The 21,155-nt window shown below is 37.7% G+C and overlaps 1 protein-coding gene across 3 annotated transcripts in view; it reads right to left on the reverse strand.

Annotated features, from left to right (window-relative positions):
• Positions 1-21,155, reverse strand: part of adamts9 (ADAM metallopeptidase with thrombospondin type 1 motif, 9) — a 101,977-nt gene that overhangs the window by 18,611 nt on the left and 62,211 nt on the right. For all 3 annotated transcript variants that reach the window (XR_003674068.1, XM_028446397.1, XM_028446396.1), the window contains exons 29-32: positions 11,469-11,639; positions 6,849-7,025; positions 1,208-1,378; positions 780-974 (exon numbers count right to left, since the gene is read on the reverse strand). Coding sequence is in view for 2 of the 3 variants with exons in the window: in XM_028446397.1 (XP_028302198.1) it covers positions 780-974; positions 1,208-1,378; positions 6,849-7,025; positions 11,469-11,639 (714 nt within the window). In the remaining variant the exon portion in view is untranslated. The remainder of the gene's footprint in view (positions 1-779; positions 975-1,207; positions 1,379-6,848; positions 7,026-11,468; positions 11,640-21,155) is intronic.

Consider the following 21,155-nt stretch of genomic DNA (forward strand, 5'->3'; position numbering starts at 1 on the left):
AATCATTAGAGGTATATAAACTGTTTCCAAAAACATAGACCCGTTAGAGTCAGAGAATGACACTTTACAAACTACTAGATGTGGAAAAGTTTTTTGTTTTTTTTTTAAATAAAATGTTTCCCTTTTGAAAGAATTGTATATTTTTGAACTTCTGAGTATGAAGATAAAAGGTTTTAATGGCAAATAAGCAGAAAAAAGATGTCCAGGTTGTCTAAAAAATTTCTGTAAATCCATCTAAGTTTAATTTGTGATTGCATTGAGTATAACTATTGTAAATTTGAAATTTTGATGTGGGTTTGTATGTTGATATATAAAACTAAGTAGACTTTTTTTCTTTTCTTTTATTTAATTATATTATTTTTGAAACCTACATGGAAAACATGGTGATTAGAACCTCAAAAGAAGAAAAATATATTATTCTCTGTTTTTCCAGGTTTATTTTTTTAGTTTTTTTTTTAATTCTCTGAGTTTTGTTTTAAGAAAGAAAACCCGCAGGCATCTAATTACTTTATTATGTTATCGGTCAAACTGTGTTGTATTCCACCCATTGTAAACAGTGTGTAATTGTTTGAACAAAAATATAGAAAAATAAAGAATTAAAAAAAGAAAAAAAAAGGTTTCCCCTCTGAAGAACTGCAAAGCGTTTCCAATTGAAAGAATGCAGTGAGTAAACAGTCTTTAGGTTTTCGTGCTTTGAAAGCAGGACATCAAACAGGCCGAGTCCTAATAACTACACTGCTGAATGAGAACTGCAATTACAGCAGCTTTGAGTTGCTCACCTGTCCCCAGATTCCAACCCTCCACTCCTGCAGTGACGGGCATGGGTCCAAATTACAGGGCATGTAGCTTTCAGGGGGAGTCCCGAGGCAGTTGGACAAAGACTGATGGCCGTACTCGTAGTTCTCCATCTCCACTTGCACCTCACTGCAGGAGATCAGGCGCTGACGGTAGCCTTGGCCACAGCTGGCTGAGCACTGGGAGAGAAAAGAAACCAGTGCAATGATGGGGATGAACAGTGATTCTGGTAAATTTAGTGTGTTGTCCAGTTCTGCTAAACTTCTGTACTAAACACAAAAAAGTGATTTAACTTCAGGAATAATTAAGAATATAAGAAAAAGAGGAAGAAGCAGGTCTGAAAATGGAATAGAAAAGAATAAACTCTTTCCAGGATGTATTAATGCTGTGCAATGAAGGTGTTGGCTCTCACCTCAGTCCACTCTCCTGTTATCCACACAAAATCACATGAATGTGCGTTGCAGCTCTCGATGTAGGGGGGTCTGATTTGGTTCACACAGTACATCTCGTGCACCTCCTGTTGATTGTGATCCAAACACTGTAGAGCTCGATGACGGTGGCCCGATCCACATGACTTACTACACTGTAGTGAAAAAAACAACATGGTGACTGATGATGAATCGTGTAGGACAGGATGTAAACTACAGGTGCAACAGATCAGAAGCATTCACAGGGTTGGCTCATCATGTATTGTTAAGGTGAATATTCTAACTATATATACACTGAGGCAACTGAGTGACACGTTAAAGTGCTTTTCATTCAACAACAAATACACAAAGGGACACTGGCAGCCCGGGGGCCACATCCAACCTAGGGTCTAATTTGTCTGTGGCTCCCATTGTAAATACACAAAAAGACTTCATCAACACACTAAAGAACAGCTAAATACACAAAAGTACAAAAAAAAACACACACAAACCAACATCTTAAATAAACGTTTCTCTAAAAACAAACAAAAATACACAAAGATAATAGAAAATACACAAAACAACAACTGAAATACACAAAAGACAACTGAAATATACCAAAAAGACACCAAAAAGACTCCAAAAACTTGCAAAACAACTACAAAAATACACAAATACGACTAAATACACAAAATGAAAAAGTATACAAAAGGAAGATTACAATACCCAAAACGATTACAAAAATACACATTTCTCCAAAAACTCGCAAAACGACACAAAAACACAAAGATAATAGAAAATTCACAAAACGACACCTGAAATACACAAAAGTGAACAAAAACTCACAAAACAACTACACAAAACACAAATATGACTAAAAACATCATATTAAAACAAAAATATACAAAAGGAAAATTAATTACAATCCACAAAGCGATGAAAAAATACAAATTTCTCCAAAAACTTGCAAAACAACCACAAAAATAGTACACAAAGATTACTAAAAACATTAAAAATATACAAAAGGAAAATTACAATCCACAAAACAATGACAAAAATACAAAAAGTGACATTAAAAACAGAAAACTAAAATACACAAAAGGTAAACTAAAAAACACAAAACAATCGAAATACACAAAACGACAACAGAAATATATTAAAATGACTCTATATCACAAAACACACAAAAGGAAAGGAAAAATACACATTTCTCCAAAATCTTACAAAAAAACTACAAAAATAGACAAAAGAAAATAGAAAAATACAAATCAACAACAAAATTACACAAAAATAACTTAAAACACAAAATAAAAACAATATTATATGAAAGGAAAATGACAATACACAAAACAACAACAAAAATACAAAAAATGACTCCAATAACACTAAAAAATGCACCAAAAGGAAAACTAAAATACACAACATGACAACTAAAATATACAAAAGGAAAACTAGAAAACACAAAATATCTCCAATAATCCTTGAGATAAAAGGACAAAACAAATACACAAAAATGACTCCAAAAACACAAAATGACAACAAAAATACCAATAAGGAAACAATAAATACACAAAATTTCTCCAAAAACCGAAACACAACCCCAAAAATAATATAAAATTATACAAAACAACAACAATGAAACATAAAACAAGTAACTAAGTTACACAAAAACACACAACCTCTCTTTTTTCTGTGTTAATGCTTAGATTGGTCATTATTCTAAATGCTGACATGATGAATGTCCATAATTTGACCCTCGGTTCAGATACAACCACATTTTTCTGTTGCCAGCTGTGATAAAAGTTGCCCATCATCGCTGTAGCAAACGGTGAAAAGAGAAGCAATATGTTTTCACAAAGCAGAGCATGAGCTAAACACGTTGCCACATTCTATGGAGAGATTAGATCAGTTCAACATTTCAAAGCTGGTTTCCATCTGACACTGATGATGTGTCTGAGACGAGGCCTGACCTTAAATCTATCAGCATTGGAAAAGTCACTTTAGTCTTATCAGCTACACGCTGTCATGCATTTCAAAATCAGACCAGGTTTCTGTGCAATAAGAGAACAAAGGCGCTTTGGAGAAAATTTCTCATTATCTAAAGATACTCAAACTATAGAAATTCCATTGCATTGATCATCAAATGAAAACCAATCCAATGAAAAATAAATACCATCCAATGGCTTTCTGCAGGATTATTTAATATTTGTCAAGTTTGATTCCCTAACTTTGTTATGGTCTTAGAGCCTAGGTTCCCAAAGTGGGGTACGCAAATTGTCACAGCGGGTATGTGGATAAAAAATTAAAAACAGCGTCAAAACATTGTAAACTACAATATAAAAAGATCAGCAGTTAGGAGCCTCCATGCCTTTGCATTTTAAGATTACCCTCTAGTTAGGGCTGCTCAATTAATCAAAATTCGATTACAATTTTGATTATTACACCCAACGATTACAAAAATAATATAATCGAGAAAAAACAAACCCACTATTTCGGATATCTACAAATAATAAAGCTTGGCACACACGTTATTAATGCTACCTTTGAGTTGTTTAATTCACTCGCATGCAAGCTCCTCCCCTCTGCCCCGCCCCTCTCAAAGCTAAAGCTAGCCTGAAGGCTAACATGAGGACAGTTGTTGCTAGTGGTCTTGAAACATGGCAGGAGAAACACAGCAAAAACGCTTGGCGAACAAGTGGCAAGTCAAATTCTCTTCTATGGGAACACTTTGGGTTTAATAATGAAGACCTAGAGCAAAGACGCATCACGTCAAAACAAATTTTATTTTTGTTTAAAGAATATATTTTATGTTTTTTTTTTTTTGTACAAAAAAGAAATCACTTTTTGGTTGACAAATAATCGTTTGAATAATTGTGATTTCTGACGAAAAATGACAAAAATAATTGTGATTATTATTTTTTCTATAATCGAGCAGCCCTACCTCTAGTGGTGAGCAAATTCATGACATGGCCAGTCGCCCTGCTCTCGCAGACTTACGTTAATCTAATTGATTGATTTACACCAGTGAGTGACTGGAGCTCATTTCACCACGTGCGGCGAACTGTTGAAAATTAAGAAGTAGTTAAAAGACATCAATTGTCCTTCCACGTCGACTGTCACTACTTCAACTCACAGGCCGGCAGTAAAGTGTCACCTGACAGCGATAGCAAGACCAAATATTCATGGTGTACAGCGGTCGAAGATGTGCGCAGCGGTACATTCGGCTAGCATGGCCATGGAGAGCGGCGAGGAGTCGGAGGCAGAGCCCCTTCATGTAGCCTCAGACACAAACGCAATCAGAGCAAAAAAAATGCAAATATGATGGAAGCTACATCGCTATGGGGTTCATATATGTTTGTACGGGTGGAGTTACTTAGCCACAGTGTGTTGTATGCGCAGAAGTTGAGAGATACTAAAACCTGGAAACACCTGGAAACATTTCGGAGACAAAGTAAATTCTGCCCCGTACTAGGGGTTGAACGACTTCATAATTTTAAAGGTCGACTTTATGTGCATACGAGTTGAGTCGACGTTGATTAGTCGATGACATCACCAAGAGCCGAAACTGAACGGCAGCCGAGTGCTGGTGTTGTGCCAAAATCTGTGACCCGAAAAAATCTTTGACCACAGGTGGCGACAGTTCCAACCCTTGCGGCTTCTGGGCGGACATTTACTCCCCCTTAAACACGTTTGTAATTCTTCCCCAGTCTGCATTTACTTCACCCGTCATGTTTAAAGGGGAGTAAATAGCTCCTTAATAGCTACAAAGAGGTTTACGCAGTTGATGTAGCACTTCTTCTCTACCACTGAGAAGCCGCAGCGGTCACAGATTTTTTCGGGGGTTTTTTCCCAGAGGCTTCCTGAGAGCCGGGCGTTTAGACTTTGTTTGGGCTGTTTTTTTATGGTAGCTTTGACTTCCTTCACCAAAGCCGGTGTTGTGCCAAAGTCTGTGACCCAAAAAAATCTGTGACCGCTGCAGCTTCTCAGCGGTAAAGAAGAAGAGTGCTACGTCAACTGCAAAAACCTCTTCGTAGCTATTAAGGAGCTTTTTACTCCCCCTTAAACATGACGCTCCGGTGGGTGAAGTAAATGCAGACTGGAGAAGAATTACAAACATGTTTAAGGGGGGGGGGGAAATGTCCACCCAGAAGCCGCAAGGGTTGGAACTGTCACCACCTGTGGGAACAGATTTTTTCGGGTCACAGATTTTGGCACAACAGCGTTCTTCCCCTGCTAATGGAGCCTCCGTCCTGCGCTGCTGATGTTTTTCAGATCTGCCTAATACACAAACATGTGACCATTACAGCTAACGTTGGCATGTACATTAGCCATATCTGCCTACCAGCTACAATTTGAGCACAAACCAGGTAGGAGCGAGAAACACTTGATGTTGTGCTGCCTTGCCTGCAGGGGTACTGGGACCCTCGTTTGAGTTGTTGCACCGCCATCTTGGGCAAAAGTCAGGTACTGCGACTAGTCGACGTCACGTGAACAGAGTTGCGAGACAACACTAAAGACTAATCAACTAGTCTGTTCAATCCCTACCCCGTACTGCATGCACAGGTCTGTTCCCCCAAACACGTTTTCTCCTTTAGTCCAGGCATGAGCAACTGAGCAACTGACTGATGGCCACATGTGGCCACATGTGGCCATCAGTCACAAAGGCCATTTCAGGTGGCAGCTCTCAAGAGGCTAGTGACAGCGTTCAGGTGAGTAAGGCAGATTAATGTTTTTATTTATTTATCTTTTAATTATTATTACATTAAAATACGGGATATTTACGGGAAAATACTAATACGGGACGATGGCGGGAAAAAGGGGTAAAAAACAGGAGTTTCCCGGCCAAAATGGGATACTTGACAGGTATGATTAAGAGCCAAGAGAAGATATGCGATTATGGTGATATTTTTGACTAAATTAAGCCAAAAAAAAATTTACTTACTCCAGCTTTAAGGCATGCCCCGCCTTCCATGTGACAAAAATAGTTCTGATTGGATACTTTCCAAAAAATAAATTTAGTTCTGAGCGGATTTCGTGCAATGTGAACATTATTTAGTTTTCGCTCAAGGGGACTTTTTAGAATTAGTCATAGTCAAGTTATTGAAATATAGTCGACGAATACTATGACTACAACACAAATAACACTATTTGGGAATAAAGCGGATAGTGCTCAAAACATTTTTTTTATCTGTTTTTACTCAGAAAATAATAGTATAATGAGAGTTTTGCTTGCATTTAAAACAGATTGAAACCTATTTTTTTTAAAAGCATCTTTTGATGTCTTGGATGTTTTCTCTATTGTTTGTTGAGCAGCCCTGGGCTTTGAGGTGCAGCAGAGCTCATAAACGTTTGGATAATTGACAGTGTGTCCTTACATGTGTGCATTTTACAGCTTTTGAGCTGCATTGAAGAGCTGCCCGTAGTTGTTAATGACCAAGGCTTCAGCTTCAGTGAGGAGGAAAATAAGGGATCATCTGATTTCCATCAGCAGCAGCAGTTGATTCTCTCTCTGGCTCTGACACATACCAGAGCCTCGCACTGAAGCCGCAGCTCTTCACTTTCAGCAAACATGTCAGCCAGCGCTGAGCCTCCGTCTTTAATCGCACAGGTAACTTTTTTTAATCACTTGTAAAGTTTGACTTTTACCTTCTGCCAGGCTCCTTCTCTCCAGCGGTAGCGGGACGGACAGTCGAGCAGGCGGCAGCTCTGGCTGGACGCGGGCCTGGAGCGGAGGGCACAGCCGCTCTCAGCGGGACTCCGGAGCTCATCGAGCTGACAAAACACCTCCCGTTGCTGGATGCCGTCGCCGCACGAAGCCGAACACTGAAAACAGGCACGTAAAACCCTCAAACAGTTGTTTCACTTTATTTTTCCTCCGGATATTGATCCATAACGTTAATTTGCTCTTTGCATCTTTATAGAACGTCAACCGGAAATGGTAATTTATCAATTAGTCGCTCTAGCAGGGATGGACAACTCTATCAACAAACACGAGTTTGTGTTTGTTGTCATTTCATGTGTTTTGGTGTAATTTATTGTTTTGTATAGTTTTTTGTGGTTGTTTTGTGTATTTTTTTCCTCATTTTGCGCTTTCTGTTTCTGTCTTCGCGTGTCTTGTGTTGTTTTGTGTGTTATGAGTGAATTTGTGAATTTTTGTTGTCATTTTATAATTTTTCTCTAATTTTGTGTTGAAGTTTTTTTGTTTGTTTTTGGAGTCATTTTGTGTATTTATGTTGTCTAGCGTATATTTCTGTAATTTTCTATGTTTTTTGAAGTCATTTTGTACATTTAATTTAGGGGCCACTCAAAATTAGGTCAAAGGCCGCATGTGGCCCCCGGGCCGCTAATTGCCTAAGTCTGCCTTAAATACTTGTTTGACTTTATTTTTCCTACAGATATTAATTGATAACGTTAATTTTCCCTTTAAATTATTGTAGAACGTCAACCGGAAAGGGTAATTTGGACAACTCTATCACAGCAGGGGCCACAAAAATGTGAATGTATCTAATCCGAAGCCCAAATGATCAACATTCACGTCAGCATTAACACAGTCAGGGAGAAAAAAAAATGGTTTTATCTGTTTTTTTTTTTTTGTTTTTTTTTGATGTTCCTGTTGTACTTTTGTGTACTTTTCTGTTCTTTGCTGCATTTTTGTCGTCGATTTGTGCCTTTTTGAGGTCACTTTCTGTATTTTCCTTATTGTTTTCTGTATTTTCCTGTCATTTTGTGTAGTTTTGTTAACAGTTTGTGTCTTTGGAACTGTTCTGTAACATGTTGTGTGTGTATTTGTAGTCATTTTGTTTAAGTGGTTGTTGTTATTTTTTACATTTTTGTGTACTTTGTATTTTGCTGCCAATTTGTGTGTTTTGGGAGTTATTTTGTGTATTATTGTGGGCTTCGCATTCCTTCCAACTTCTTGAATTTAAATTTTAGGGTTTTTGCTTTGGGGGGGCGCCAAAAAAAAAAAAAAAAAAAAAATATATATATATATATATATATATATATATATATATATATATATATATATAAATATTAGTATATATATGCTATAGTAGCCAATTGGCTAACGTATTTTCTTAGCAGCTACATGAAAAATAAATGTTTATCTACTTGAATTGTACAAACATGAAATGTGTCAATACTATGCATTTTTCTAAATAAAAGAAATTGATAATAAAACATGCACAGCGCTATATACCAGTTTTACCATGAAATATGACAGATGAAACAACTGTTGTGAAGTATTTTCTATTCATATGTAAGAAATATGGTTCATATTCATTCCAGATTTTAGACATTCAACTTGGAGCCCAACACAAGCATGGTCAGTCAGTCTGCTTTCAATCCAAACGTGCATTGTTGTAAGTGAATAAGCAAGCCCTTTTATACCATAATACAGAACACATTCATACAAGGAACAAAGAGAGAGCAGGGATAAAAAAGGTTTTTTTATTTTCTGCCAATACGGCTCTGTTGTTAACCCTGGACTGTAACGGTCAGATGTTGGTAGAAATGCAATCATTCTACATCTGTTATTGAGTGTTATTACTCTCTTCTTTTACCTAAGAGCAACTAATGTGCAAAAATTAACTTTTAATCCCAGTTTTATTGTGTTTTATTGTGTTTCTGTTTCTATTCATGCATGTGTTTAATGTTAACATCCATGAATAATAAAACATACACGATCTGTTAATAATGTATTTATATTCACTGTATCACAATATAATGTCTATCCTATATGCATGTTATCCACCTATGTTGTACATCAGTGGTTCTCAACCCTTTCAGCCCGCGACCCCCAAAATAAAGCTTCCAGAGACCAGGGACCCCCACTGTACCTGAAGATTGAGACAGGGACATCTATAAGGGGGAATAAAGGGGAGAGCTTTTTGGGGCCCATTCATAAAGACTTTTAGACTGTAAAAATAATGGATGACGCACGGGGAAGTGAAGTTTTTTTTTTAGAGCTCCCCCTGCTGAATGGCTGTAGTATAGGTCATAAACCCCGCCTCCTCAATGATTACAGATAGGATGTTGGTCAAACTGTAACGTTAAAATACTCTTCACGTAATTTTTCCCAAACCTAAACTCTGCTGTGATCATCAGTTATTATCACCCTACATTGTGTTCAAGTGCTCATTTTTCTGTAAAGTTTGTTTCAAACAAGTTATTTTAGGTTGAACTACGGGATTTGACGTCATATACTATATTAAGATGATTGACAGCCTCGGATCTTGCGTAGCTCTCTTTTGTGAATAGCGTAAGGAGTTACGTCATGACGGAAAGCAGAGATGCCATTAAACTTTTCCGTTCAGTTTTTTTTGTCTTTTTTGAGCTACTAGTACTAACCTCTATGATCTGATCAACTGAACAAGACATTGGTAGAATTTCCAGTGGGAAAAAATACTTAAGTTCGTGGCGTAGCTGGGCTGCGTAAGTCATCAAGGCTAAATGGGCGGGGCGTGTTACCAGGGCTCCTCCAGCTCCAAATGATGGAAGCACCCCAAAGCGCTGTATTTTGGTTTCAAGAACATTGAGTGGGAACAGCTACAGTGCATGCCCACTGAGTCAGCTAAATGATGGTCCATTGTTCTATAAATCTGTGATAACTACATTCATTTTTTTATCTGAATAATATCCACTGTTATCCAGGATGTTTATTATTATTTGTTCCATTTTAAAGATGTAAATCCTTCTTTTAATCAGAAATAAAATGGGTTAAAAGTGACCAAAAAATGGTGGAAAAGATGGTGAAATGGGATTTTAAAAACCACAGAAATTGGTAAAAAGTTGCAAATTAGAGTGGACAGAAAAAGTGATAAAAATGGTTCAAGGTGTCAATATCGGAACAATGTAGTTAAATTGGCAAAAATAAGCATGAAATATGGTGAAAAGAGGTCTAAAGTGGCATGGGTCGACATTAGGTGAGAAACGTGGTGGAAAGTGTTTAAAACGTCTTGAAAGTGGAAAGAAATGTGCAGAAAAGGCATTGAAATATGATGGAGAAAGTGGCATAAATGGGAGTAATGTAGCAAAAATGCATTAAAAGGAGGACAAATATGGCAAGAAAAAGTGATGAAAATTGGTTAAAATATGGCAAGTTTGGTGTAGTTGCAGAAAAAGGGTACAAATATTTAAAAATGGGCTCAAATTGTTCAAAAAATATTCTTAGTTCCTTGAAGGCATCTGGCGACCCCCTCCCAGTGTCTGGCAACCCCAAGGTTGAGAACCCCTGTTGTACATGGCCTAAAGCCTCCTGTGAACTGGTATCCTGCTCCACACCTATTCAGAGCCGGCCCCCCACCCACATCTTTAATGACGTGTGGAGCACAGATGTGTATCTGAGCATAAGACGGAGTGAGACCAAGAAGGGTGAGGGCGGCTGAGCTGGACTGTCTGATTTTTCTGGCACAATGATATCAGTGAGTTGCCTTCAGTAGCACATTCAGAGCAAAACCCAACACATGGTTCCCATTGGGCGAGTGGAAGATGGACAGAATAAAGAAAGGAAGGAGAACGCGGAAGGGGGAAATGGGTGACACAGGATAAAAGGGCCAGAGTGGAGATGAAGGGAGAGAAATCGGACCATGAAATGTGACGAATTTAAAGATAGGAGTACAGCAGTGTTCAGTTTAAACGCAAATTATGATTTAGTCCAAATCTGTTAGAGATATAGTCAGCTAAAATATACAGCATTTAAAAGTTTATGCATTTAAAAAAAAAAATTTAAATCGCATTTATCAGCCGGATATTGGATGGTATTATTGGTTGTGAATACACACAGATAGATTGATTAATGCAGTTGTTTTCAACCTTGGGATCTGGACTATGGACCAAAACTCATATCTTGATATTTTTTTCTCTAAATGGCGATCTACGATATAAATCTCAATAATTTATATTCAAATGAATTCTGACTAATGTATAACACCACATGATCACATCAGTTCTGGTTGGATTTTTTCTTTTTTAGTTAACAAAATATCTATATATTTTGATAGTTGAAGTGTTGTACATCGTCTGGTGCCAACATTGACTAGCATATCTCTCAAGCAAACCACTTTGTGATGTGCCGAGACCCTAGCCTTATTTAGTAGTTGGGCACGGTGCATAAACCCCATCAGGTTCAGCTGCACATGTTTCACACATATGGACATACTTGACAGCAAGCTGGTAAGTATTAAGTGGGGGTAAAAGCCAACATGTCTGGCAGCGTGAGAACAGAACTTCGAGGTGTGTTTTATAGCAGGGTCAGAGACTCCTTACCTCCCCCCACTCTCCCGTCTTCCACTTGGGGCATCGTCCACCTCGACAGCGCCTCTGTTTGCTTGGACGAGGAGAAAAGTGCTGGCAGTTTTCCTCTGGGGCAGGACGACCTGACCGGGTCACGCAGCTCACCTTTCGGGATTTGAAACCACTTCCACAGGAGGCAGAGCACTGCGAGATGAGAGATAAGAGGTAAAAAGAAACAAGAGTGTAAGTTTTAACTGTTTCCTTACAGTTAAAACTCAAAGTAAAGTCCAAATTCATCAACAAATAAAACCTTACGCCTTCTCTCCTTCTTTATTTTTAATGTCAAGTTTATCTAAGACCACCAATGTACATTCAGTTTGTTTGTTTTTTTTAAAGCGTGATTAAAACCTTCATTGTCACTTTGAAACCTGAATAACCCGGTAGCAGTTATTTTTACATCCGGGTTCATGTAGTGAGTTCCTTGAAAGTGTAAGTGACTGTGACAGGCAGACACACAGCGGCGTTACTGTAGGAGTGGAACAGGCTGTGGACTGTGCTCAAATTATCAAAGAGGGCGGTGCAACATTGGAATGGATGGGAAGCGACAGGCCAGGAGTTGAATGAGTACACAGCTTTGTGTGTGATTCTGCCCTAACCAGGAAGAGAGTGTTCAGCACATTTACATAGTCCAGCCTCCCACTTTGGAGGGAGGATCCTCATGGGAGCTATCAAGCTATGAAACTAATAGACTGTTGTTTGATGTTTTCTTTTTAAGACAATTGTCCGAAGATGAAGAAACAACTTAGGACATTGATCTTGAATATGGACACTGTTGTGCTTATGCATCCTTTGAGGTTGAATGAGGCTTTTTACTTCTGCATCAAAAAATCAACACCAATTCAGAAGCGGATGTTTAACACATGCAGTCATGCAGAAAGTGTTTACTACGAAGGTTACGTCTTATCTCAATCCAGCAAGTTAATTTTGACTTCTTTTTTTAAATGTACATTGCCGGTCAAAAGTTTTAGAACACCCTACTTTTTCCAGTCATTTATTGCATTTCAAGTCGTGCAAGTCCAATGAATAGCTTGAAATGGTACAAAGGTAAGTACTGAACAGCCGGAGGTTAAAACAAAATGTTTGGTTACTCAAAACTGAAAAATAATGTACATTTCAGAATTATACAAATAGGCCTTTTTCAGGGAACACAAAGTGGGTTAACAATTTAAAGCTGTTCTGCAGCAATGCAGGTTGAATCAGCCTTGAAAGCTGGTGCTACTAATTCCTACATGTGTTCCAACTTTTCTTGGTTACTTAGAACCCCCTCTGTCTGCATAAAAGCAGTGTTGGAACTCACTGTGGTACCAGACCAGCATGAGCATCAGATGAACAGTATTGTTCATGGATTCCATGATTTCTTTTTCAACTCAAATTGCTTGTTTTTTCTATGCTTTCATTTCAGAGTGCTATGACACAAACTGAAAAATTTTTGGTAAAAAACTGGAAAAAGTGTGATGTTCTAAACTTTTGACTGGTAGTGTATGTTAAGGTTTTGTTTATTCAGACAAGGTTTTCCAGGATGTTTTTACCTCCTGACATGTTTCGACTGTCAACTGCCAGTCTTCCTCAGAGGTGAGTGATTTGTTGTATCCCTCAAAGAACTCATAAGGAGATATGCTTTGATGCTTTCCTTATGAGAGACCTCATAGTCATACGTCAAAGCAATCACCTCTAAGGAAGACTGGCAGTTGACAGTCGAAACATGTCAGGAGATAAAATTTCCTGGAAAACCTTGTCAAAAATAAACTAAACCTTAACATACACACATTGTGTGTTACCAACTTTCTCTCTTTACTGCTGTTTCCTGCTCAAACACAAATGCCCTCAGAATACCCCAGAAATTGGTGCACATGGGTTGTGTAAAAGCACCAAAAGTTTTATAGGTACATGCCCCCCGCCCCCCACCCCCATCCATAGCCAATAGGCTTTGCTAAATCTGCACACAACTTTCCAGAGCTTTTCTATAATCAACCACTGTGCAACACACATTATGTCATATTAAAATAATGCTGTTTTTCATTGGGCAATTGAGAATTCTCATCAGTAAACGGACATTTGTTCACCAATATGTAATAATTGCAGGACATGAACTCAGCTTTGCGCCGAGGCAAACTCCTCAATCCCCCATCCCCCCCCCTTTCAGGATGAGTTTAGGAATTCTATTGAACGTCACTCTGTTTTTTTTAAATCTCTGGATCACAGGCAATTTCCCAGAAGTCTTCCTTTTGCTGATGGGCCAACTAGGAAAGGGGCCCCTCCAGGGATCAAACATGACCTTTGACTAGACAATGCACCCCTGCATTGTTTTGCTGACGCCTCCTCTTATCCCAGTCACTGTCAGTGGCTCCCACAATGGTACACATGTCAAGAACTGACACTAGACCAGGCCGGAGTGGGGAGTTGGGGGATGGGTCTAGCTTCAGTAACAGCAGCAAAGGTAGCAGGTTTTTAGTTAGACATGTCCAAAGGAGTCCCAGATCCTTGGTCCGAGTGTGTAATTGGTTACAGTTGGCCTAACCCCATAATCCAAGGTAATGAGTACACAAATAAAAAGGGAAATAGAATGAGACTGATAAACAGCAAATATTCACTTTGAATGGAAAAGCTTTAAACTTTAAACGTCCCTGTTAAAAGGGACCTTGATCACAGAAGCTAAAGGTCCAAACTCACTGATTTCCCAATGTCAATTAAGCAGAAGGCTTTTAAACCTGTTTCTGAAGTTTATAGATAGTAGGCTTGACAATATTTAAGGCAACATTGTGTACTAGGTTGGCTTAGGCTAAAGCCGTAGGCTTTGAACAAGTCGTCTTCCTCCAGAGATATCTTTGAATACATTGGCTAAGAGCTTTGTTTTGCAGAATCCAGGACTCATTTTTAAAAAGTCTGATCCAAAAGCAAAGGTTTATCACAAAATAATACAGGACACTTCCTGATCCACACTATAATTACCATAAAAGCTGAGTAGGTGATCTGGAGTTAAACATTTTAATACGGGTCCTATTAGCAGGCCAACAATGTTGCATGCAGTGACGCCATTAGCAGTAATGAATGCTGTAAAAAGCTTGCATTGGGATAACCATCTCTGCTTCTTGGAACAGCCAATGCATGTACAGTAGGTTGAAGGATAAGATGTGTTACTCTTTTTTGAGTTATTTTCCAAAGACCTTGGTGGGCAAACTGTATGAGTGAATTTTAATGTTCAAGTAAGAATGAAAGAAAGCCTTGGATAGTACCTCTAGTTCATTTTAATCATAACCTTTTTCTGACAAAAAACAGAAATCCAACAAAATCCATAATTTTTTTTTTAAATATAGACAGCTTTATAGTGAAATGAACAATAAATACAAGTAATTACATAAATATACAGAAATCTGAAAAAACAGACTAATACTGCAGTTTGTGAAAATGAGACATACATTACACTTATTTCAAGAGCCTGGATGAGATCGGGTCATTTTCAATTTACACATAAGAACTGAGCAAACAGTCAAACTAAAGCTATACAGCATTCCTCAGATAATTCAGTTTAACATGTTGATACTGTGTTAACTCCTTCACTGGTTCAACCTACACTTTATTTTGTCCTGCCTTGCTATTACACATGGCAGTCATTACAGGCAATAGTTCTCATTAGTAAATGATGTGTGGTGAAATATGTACACACTGCTGTGTTAACAGGCCCTTAAAATAAGGTGTCATGTCAGTACAGACATTTATGACCAAGAGAAGTCAACTGGGTGGGCTGCATGCAAATGCTGTCCCTAACCACAGATTCAGGTTAGATTTAGTTGTCAGTGATGGGAAGGATTCAGATCTGTGTTTAGGGACACCAACTTCACAGAGTAGCCTCAACAAGAAATGCTTAATCTTAGCCAGCCTAAACTCCGCCAGTGCAAGGCAGAGCGTGTAAGGCATGGCAGAAGGACAATGATTCTGGAGACTGAGGTAGACACATAAGGTTGGCTCAGAATAAGAGCTTTAGGTCAGTGATTCCTAAACAGGGGCATGTGAGCACATTGCAGTGGGGTACATGGAACTGTTAATCTTTTAATTTCCAACCCCTCCCCCCCCCCCCCCTCCCAAATTATTTTCCAGTAGGTTCAGGAGCCTTTTTTGTTTTACCAAACTTGTTTTCCCATTCCATCGATAAAACACTGCCACAACTTTTTAAAGCTGCTTGAGACAATTTTCTTTATTAAATAAAGACATAGTGTAGACCTCGTATCAATAAATTGAAGATAATTTACAAAAAAAAGATGTAAAAAGTTGAAAGTGTTTTTACTTCATTCTTACTGTGATTTCTTACGTTTCTTTGGCATACAAGGATGTAATACATTTATTTTGATTTTTTTTCAATTGTCTATGAACTATGATGTTTAGAGCTTTAGCAATAAAGTATAGCATGTTTATCTCATGATTTACATCTATCTATAAATACAAGGAACGTCTGTGTATGTGTGTGTGTAGAGCGCATATCTCCCTGACGCAGTGTCTTATCAACCTGAAACTTTGTGTGTGAATCCATTATTTTGGACTTATTTGGTGATTAAGTTGCAAAACATTATATTTTGAAATTAACGCAGGTTAGCCCGGACGAAATGAGAATGGCACAATCATGTTTACCAGAAATTAAACCTATTCAGCTTTTGACCTCAGTGTGAGGGGGCGCTAGCGCACCAAACTGTTCATTTCTAATAATTCGTAGAAGAAGACCCTCCTCCAGCCCACGACCAGGTACACATTTATTATCAGCATCTTCAGATGACTCACGTGTGTGGACACAGCCCTAATCCTACACAGCATGTGTGTGTGTGTGTCTTGCGAGTGGCGGGCCGGGTACTATTACTATAACGTACACAGCCGTGTATGTGTGTGTGTCTTCTGAGCGCAGGAGCGCGTGTAGTGGGTCGGGCAGAGGCGCCCCTGGTGTTGGGGTCTGGTGATAAGACTGTCCTATATGTGTGCGTAGAGATATATTCACCCGTCAAATAGCATTTCTTCTGAGTATTGTTGTATTATACTAGCAGTTCTCTTTTTTGCTGTCACCAGCAGAGTGCTATATGATTTCAGCATAGTGGTAATGCATGTACATGTGCAGTCCCTTTCCAGTTGACTGATCATCTTCTCTGCATTATTCTACAAGCACCCCTGCACTAAAAAAATTTAAATGCTAAATAAATAGTTTAATTTGTATTAATTTTTGTGTCTTTAATCAGATTCTACCTAAACCGCCACATTGGTGCAAACTTTATTTATCAATTTATCATGTGCATGTCCCATAGAATTAAACTAGGAAAATTGCACACGCTATTTTACTTTGCACCCGCAAATATACCACTTTATAACACTACAGAGTATGTACATCCAACCTTCAAACACATACTCATTTGGCCATAATTGACAATTCAACTTAAGCTCCCACTTTATGAATACCAACTTCCAAAGGGCACTGTACTAGTATTCTGTAATACACTAACATGAGAAGAGAGACATACTTTGTTCCTTTGCTCAATTTTATTGCCGTTTTTACAAAGATTTCTGTTGGTTTGTGTTGCTTTATAAACATGCCTGGGTCAACACCCACACAATAACCCACATCACACAATTATTATTATTGTTTTTTGTTCTTTTTCTGTTCTTCTCATCAATTGCCAAGTTAAATTCCTTGTACTGTTTTTAAACTATACTTGGCACATAAAAACCTTTCTGATTCTGATTCCAGACACTGTTTTTAAACTGCCCTTAAAGCCACAAGGCAGAGCTGGACTGTTACAGGTTGTGATAGGTTAAAAAATCCCATTTGAACCAGCTTCACTCCTTGTTAGGGGCCCATCCCAGCCCAGAAGATATCTGTTCTACCTTTTAGATTTTAACCAGTCTTCCTTCTGCTAGCCACACTCGTGTGTGTGTACTTGGTTTACTGGAACACCAGGCCTGCTAAAACTTTAATAGTGACTATAACTAGAATAAACCACATAGAAATACAACTACGCTTGTCATCTGTTCTCGAGCTGTTCAATTAAAAGAATCAGGAAGGTACCGTTTTTGTTCAAGTTTGTTCCTGGTAATCACCTCACTCCGCGACACATTTAATTTTGGCCAAATTCTCATCTTTCCGTGTAAGCCCCCCCCAAAAAAACATTGTTTTGCCACAACTTTCAGCTCGTGAAAACACCAGGAATGTGTTTGGAAGTAACTAGCCAGTGTTTTAGGGGTTAACACAATATATCACAGTAAGAATGAAGTAAAAATACTTCTATGCATTCGTCTATAAGACTCCACATCCCAAAATACAATGCGCAAAACTTTTCCGACAATGTCAATAAGAGTGTTTATAACGGAGATCAAAATAAACTTTCGAGCAGCATGTTTTTAACATTTTACATCTTCTTTCGAGTAAATAATCCTCAAGTTACTGATCTCTAAGTCCTAGACTACGTCTTTATCTGATAAGTCCAAATCTAAGATGATAATAAAAAAAATATAATAATCAGGAATAAATTGGTTAAATCTCTAGTTAATGTTACACTGGGCATTGGAGAATCTCAGCTAAGCTTGCAAACACGTATTAACCACATACGCAACAAAAATTCTCGGAGCTAATACAAGGTTTTAAAAAAGTTGGGAACTACTGCTCTACATACAGATTATCTAGAAGCATTGTCACCTGCGCTCACAGGTATCTCATACCTAAATTTTTACAGATCCTTTGTTTGCAGTTCTGATCTAAATTTCTGGCACAGTTGATTGAGAATAATTTGGAGTTTGTGTTGTGGCACACATTGTTAACATTTAGAGTCTGCTGGTATGTTCAATTTATCATGATTATTGCAGGCTCTATGGTGACTAAAGTTTTGAGTCACCAAACTTTATAATGTATACTGTGCCAAAAAGATGAAGAGATTAACTTTACTGTTTACTTTGTTGTTACTTTTCACCATCATCTCACATTGCTGCTGGTCGTCAGGTTTTGGTTTTTCTCCTGCACTAAGTGGAGATTTTCTTTATCATCTTCCTCTAAAAAGTTTGGGGGATTGGCATATCCAAGTAGAGGCTTGAAAGTGGCCCTGCAGCATGATGGAACCACCACCATGTTTTTCTGACGGACGGCTGTACTGTAGTTTGTTGAAGTTGTTTACCGACTCTGGTAATCGTGGCTTTTGAGAATTACAGTTTTCTGACAAAATAACATGTTTTGCTAAATCATTGGCTTGCAGAGGAAAAACAAAGGTGGTAAAACTCAATACTCATTGGTTTCAAAACATTTTGTCAAGCAGCATCTACTTTAGATTTATATCTATAGTGTTTTTAGGTTAATCACTTTAAGACATATTTAAGCAGAACAGAAAACATATGATTAAATATGATTTCTCTCAATATTAATGTAGTTATGCCGAAAAGTTGGACCAGGCTGCAACGCTTAAGCAAGGTATTTGATAGACAAAGAGAGTTCAACATTATTTCATCAAAAATGTGAGAAATATTGATTTAAATTGGTCTTTGATAAAAATTACAGAAGTAAAGACGAGACAGCAATAAACAGAAAGAACCAACAGCAATTTATCTAACCAACATTTATGTAAGGCTCGACTTAAATTGCCCTTCCTTGGCCAAAGTACCACAGCATTTTTTGTTACGAATGTCCAAGTTGATTTAAGTTATTGTTTCATGTGAGGTATTGTTGAGCACAGCATACCATTACAAAAGTAGCAACTCTAAGCATCGACTATACAACGCAATAAAAATACACTCATATGAAGCACCTTCCAAGTTGTAAAAGTAGCTATTTTGGCCACACTAAAAGGGTTTAATAATCATACTCATACTGGATTACATTGGCCATAACTTCCACCAACCGTAACATTGGTGAGACACTTTATTTTGCAGTACTTGTATAGCTCTGCTCTTTGCGGTGTCTACTCTTATGGAAAGCCATTTGAGCATAAATCTGACATCAACTATAGTGAAGCTTTACTAGTGCTCAAATTTAGAGTACATGTACTAAGTTTTGGTTTGCTAGTACGCGAGTACATTTTACTAGTGAAGCAAATGGTGTCACAAGTACTACAAGTATATTATATGCTACTAAGGGGGTGGGGAAAAGCAAACTACCATTGGCTTTTAAAAATATTACAACCAATCAGGGTGCTGGATTTGGTCATGATCCCTCCTACTTCATTTGATTATGTTTTCTAGAACTGCTATAGTCTTCAAGTCAATTCAACTCAATTAAAATGTATTCATTAGTGATGCACACCTAATTCAGTGCATCACTTTGCGTTTTCGGCAGAAACAATTGGCATAACAATCTTTTGGTGTCTCTGCCTTGGTTTTTTCTTTTGACTTGATTTCGACCAACAATTTTCATTTCGGTGCATCCCAATTATTTATACAGCGCGAAATACAACTTTAAGTCATCTCATAGCACTCATCACAAAACACCGAGTTATGATGGAAAAACCTTACTAGTAAAGCAAAAGTGTCTAACAGTGAATCATTTTGTGTTACTAATAGGCTTAAAATTTCTTAACAGTAAAACTCAAAGCTTTACTAGTACTATTAGTTACACAAAATTGTCTACTGGTAGAATTAATGAAACCAAAAGATTTACTATTTTAGTACTAGTCGACCAAATACAAATGAATTATAACAAAATACAGCTCCCTGATTGGTTGTAATATTTTTGAAAGCCAGTGGCAAGCCTGAATTTACTCTTCCCGTCCCCTTATTAGCAAATGGTGCTTACTTGTGGTACTAGTGATACTTTTTGCTTCATTTGTAAAGTGTACTCATGCACTAATAAACCAAAATTGAGTACATGTATTCCAAATATGAGCACTAGTAGAGCTCAACTCTGGTTGATATCACTGATATCCAATTTCTGCTCAAACAGCTTTCAATATATTGTTGTTGTTGGACGTTCAAGGTACATTTGATTAATGCATGGACCTCTACACCACTAGCACCTTCGGATGAAACTCATTTGCTTTAATATAGCAGTGTTGACTACATAAACTGTAAAATAAAGTGTCTGTATGAGATTAGTAAGCTCTATAAAAACCACGTGCCTCGAGGCAAACTGAAATGTTGATGCAATAGTCATTTTGAAAACCTAGAAAGTAAAAAATGATATAAATAAAGTAAAAAAACAAGATGCAGTCCAAAGTAACATGGTGCTTGTAATGCTCAGAACAGAACTGTAACGTGTAGCACCATGTAATCAGATATATTAGGGTCCATTTTTGGGATATTAATAGTACAAGACATCATACCTATCATTCCTGATATACAAAACATTCAGTATTTGCGTATGAACAATGATTGGCTATATGTGCGAGTACAAAGAGCTAAGACACAAAATACATGATCTTTTTTTAAAAAATAAATGTTATATACAAAAGGTAAAACAGATGTCTTAATAAATTATCTTTAAAAAACAATATTTTACACAACTGACTTCTTTGTAGTACAAAAACATCCTGAATTTTTACAAAATAAACTGATACAAAGGTTCAACAACAGTTTGATGGTATCTTGGACTGTAAAAAAGAACCCATCTTATTTTGAAATGTTTGTAGCTGTCCCTGGTTTGGTATAAGTGTGTAAATCTTTACCTTTCAAATGCCCCAGATAATATCTTTAAAGACATCTTGAGGAAAT

The sequence above is a fragment of the Gouania willdenowi genome, chromosome 5 (assembly GCF_900634775.1).
Source record: "Gouania willdenowi chromosome 5, fGouWil2.1, whole genome shotgun sequence".
Lineage (NCBI taxonomy): Eukaryota > Metazoa > Chordata > Actinopteri > Blenniiformes > Gobiesocidae > Gouania > Gouania willdenowi.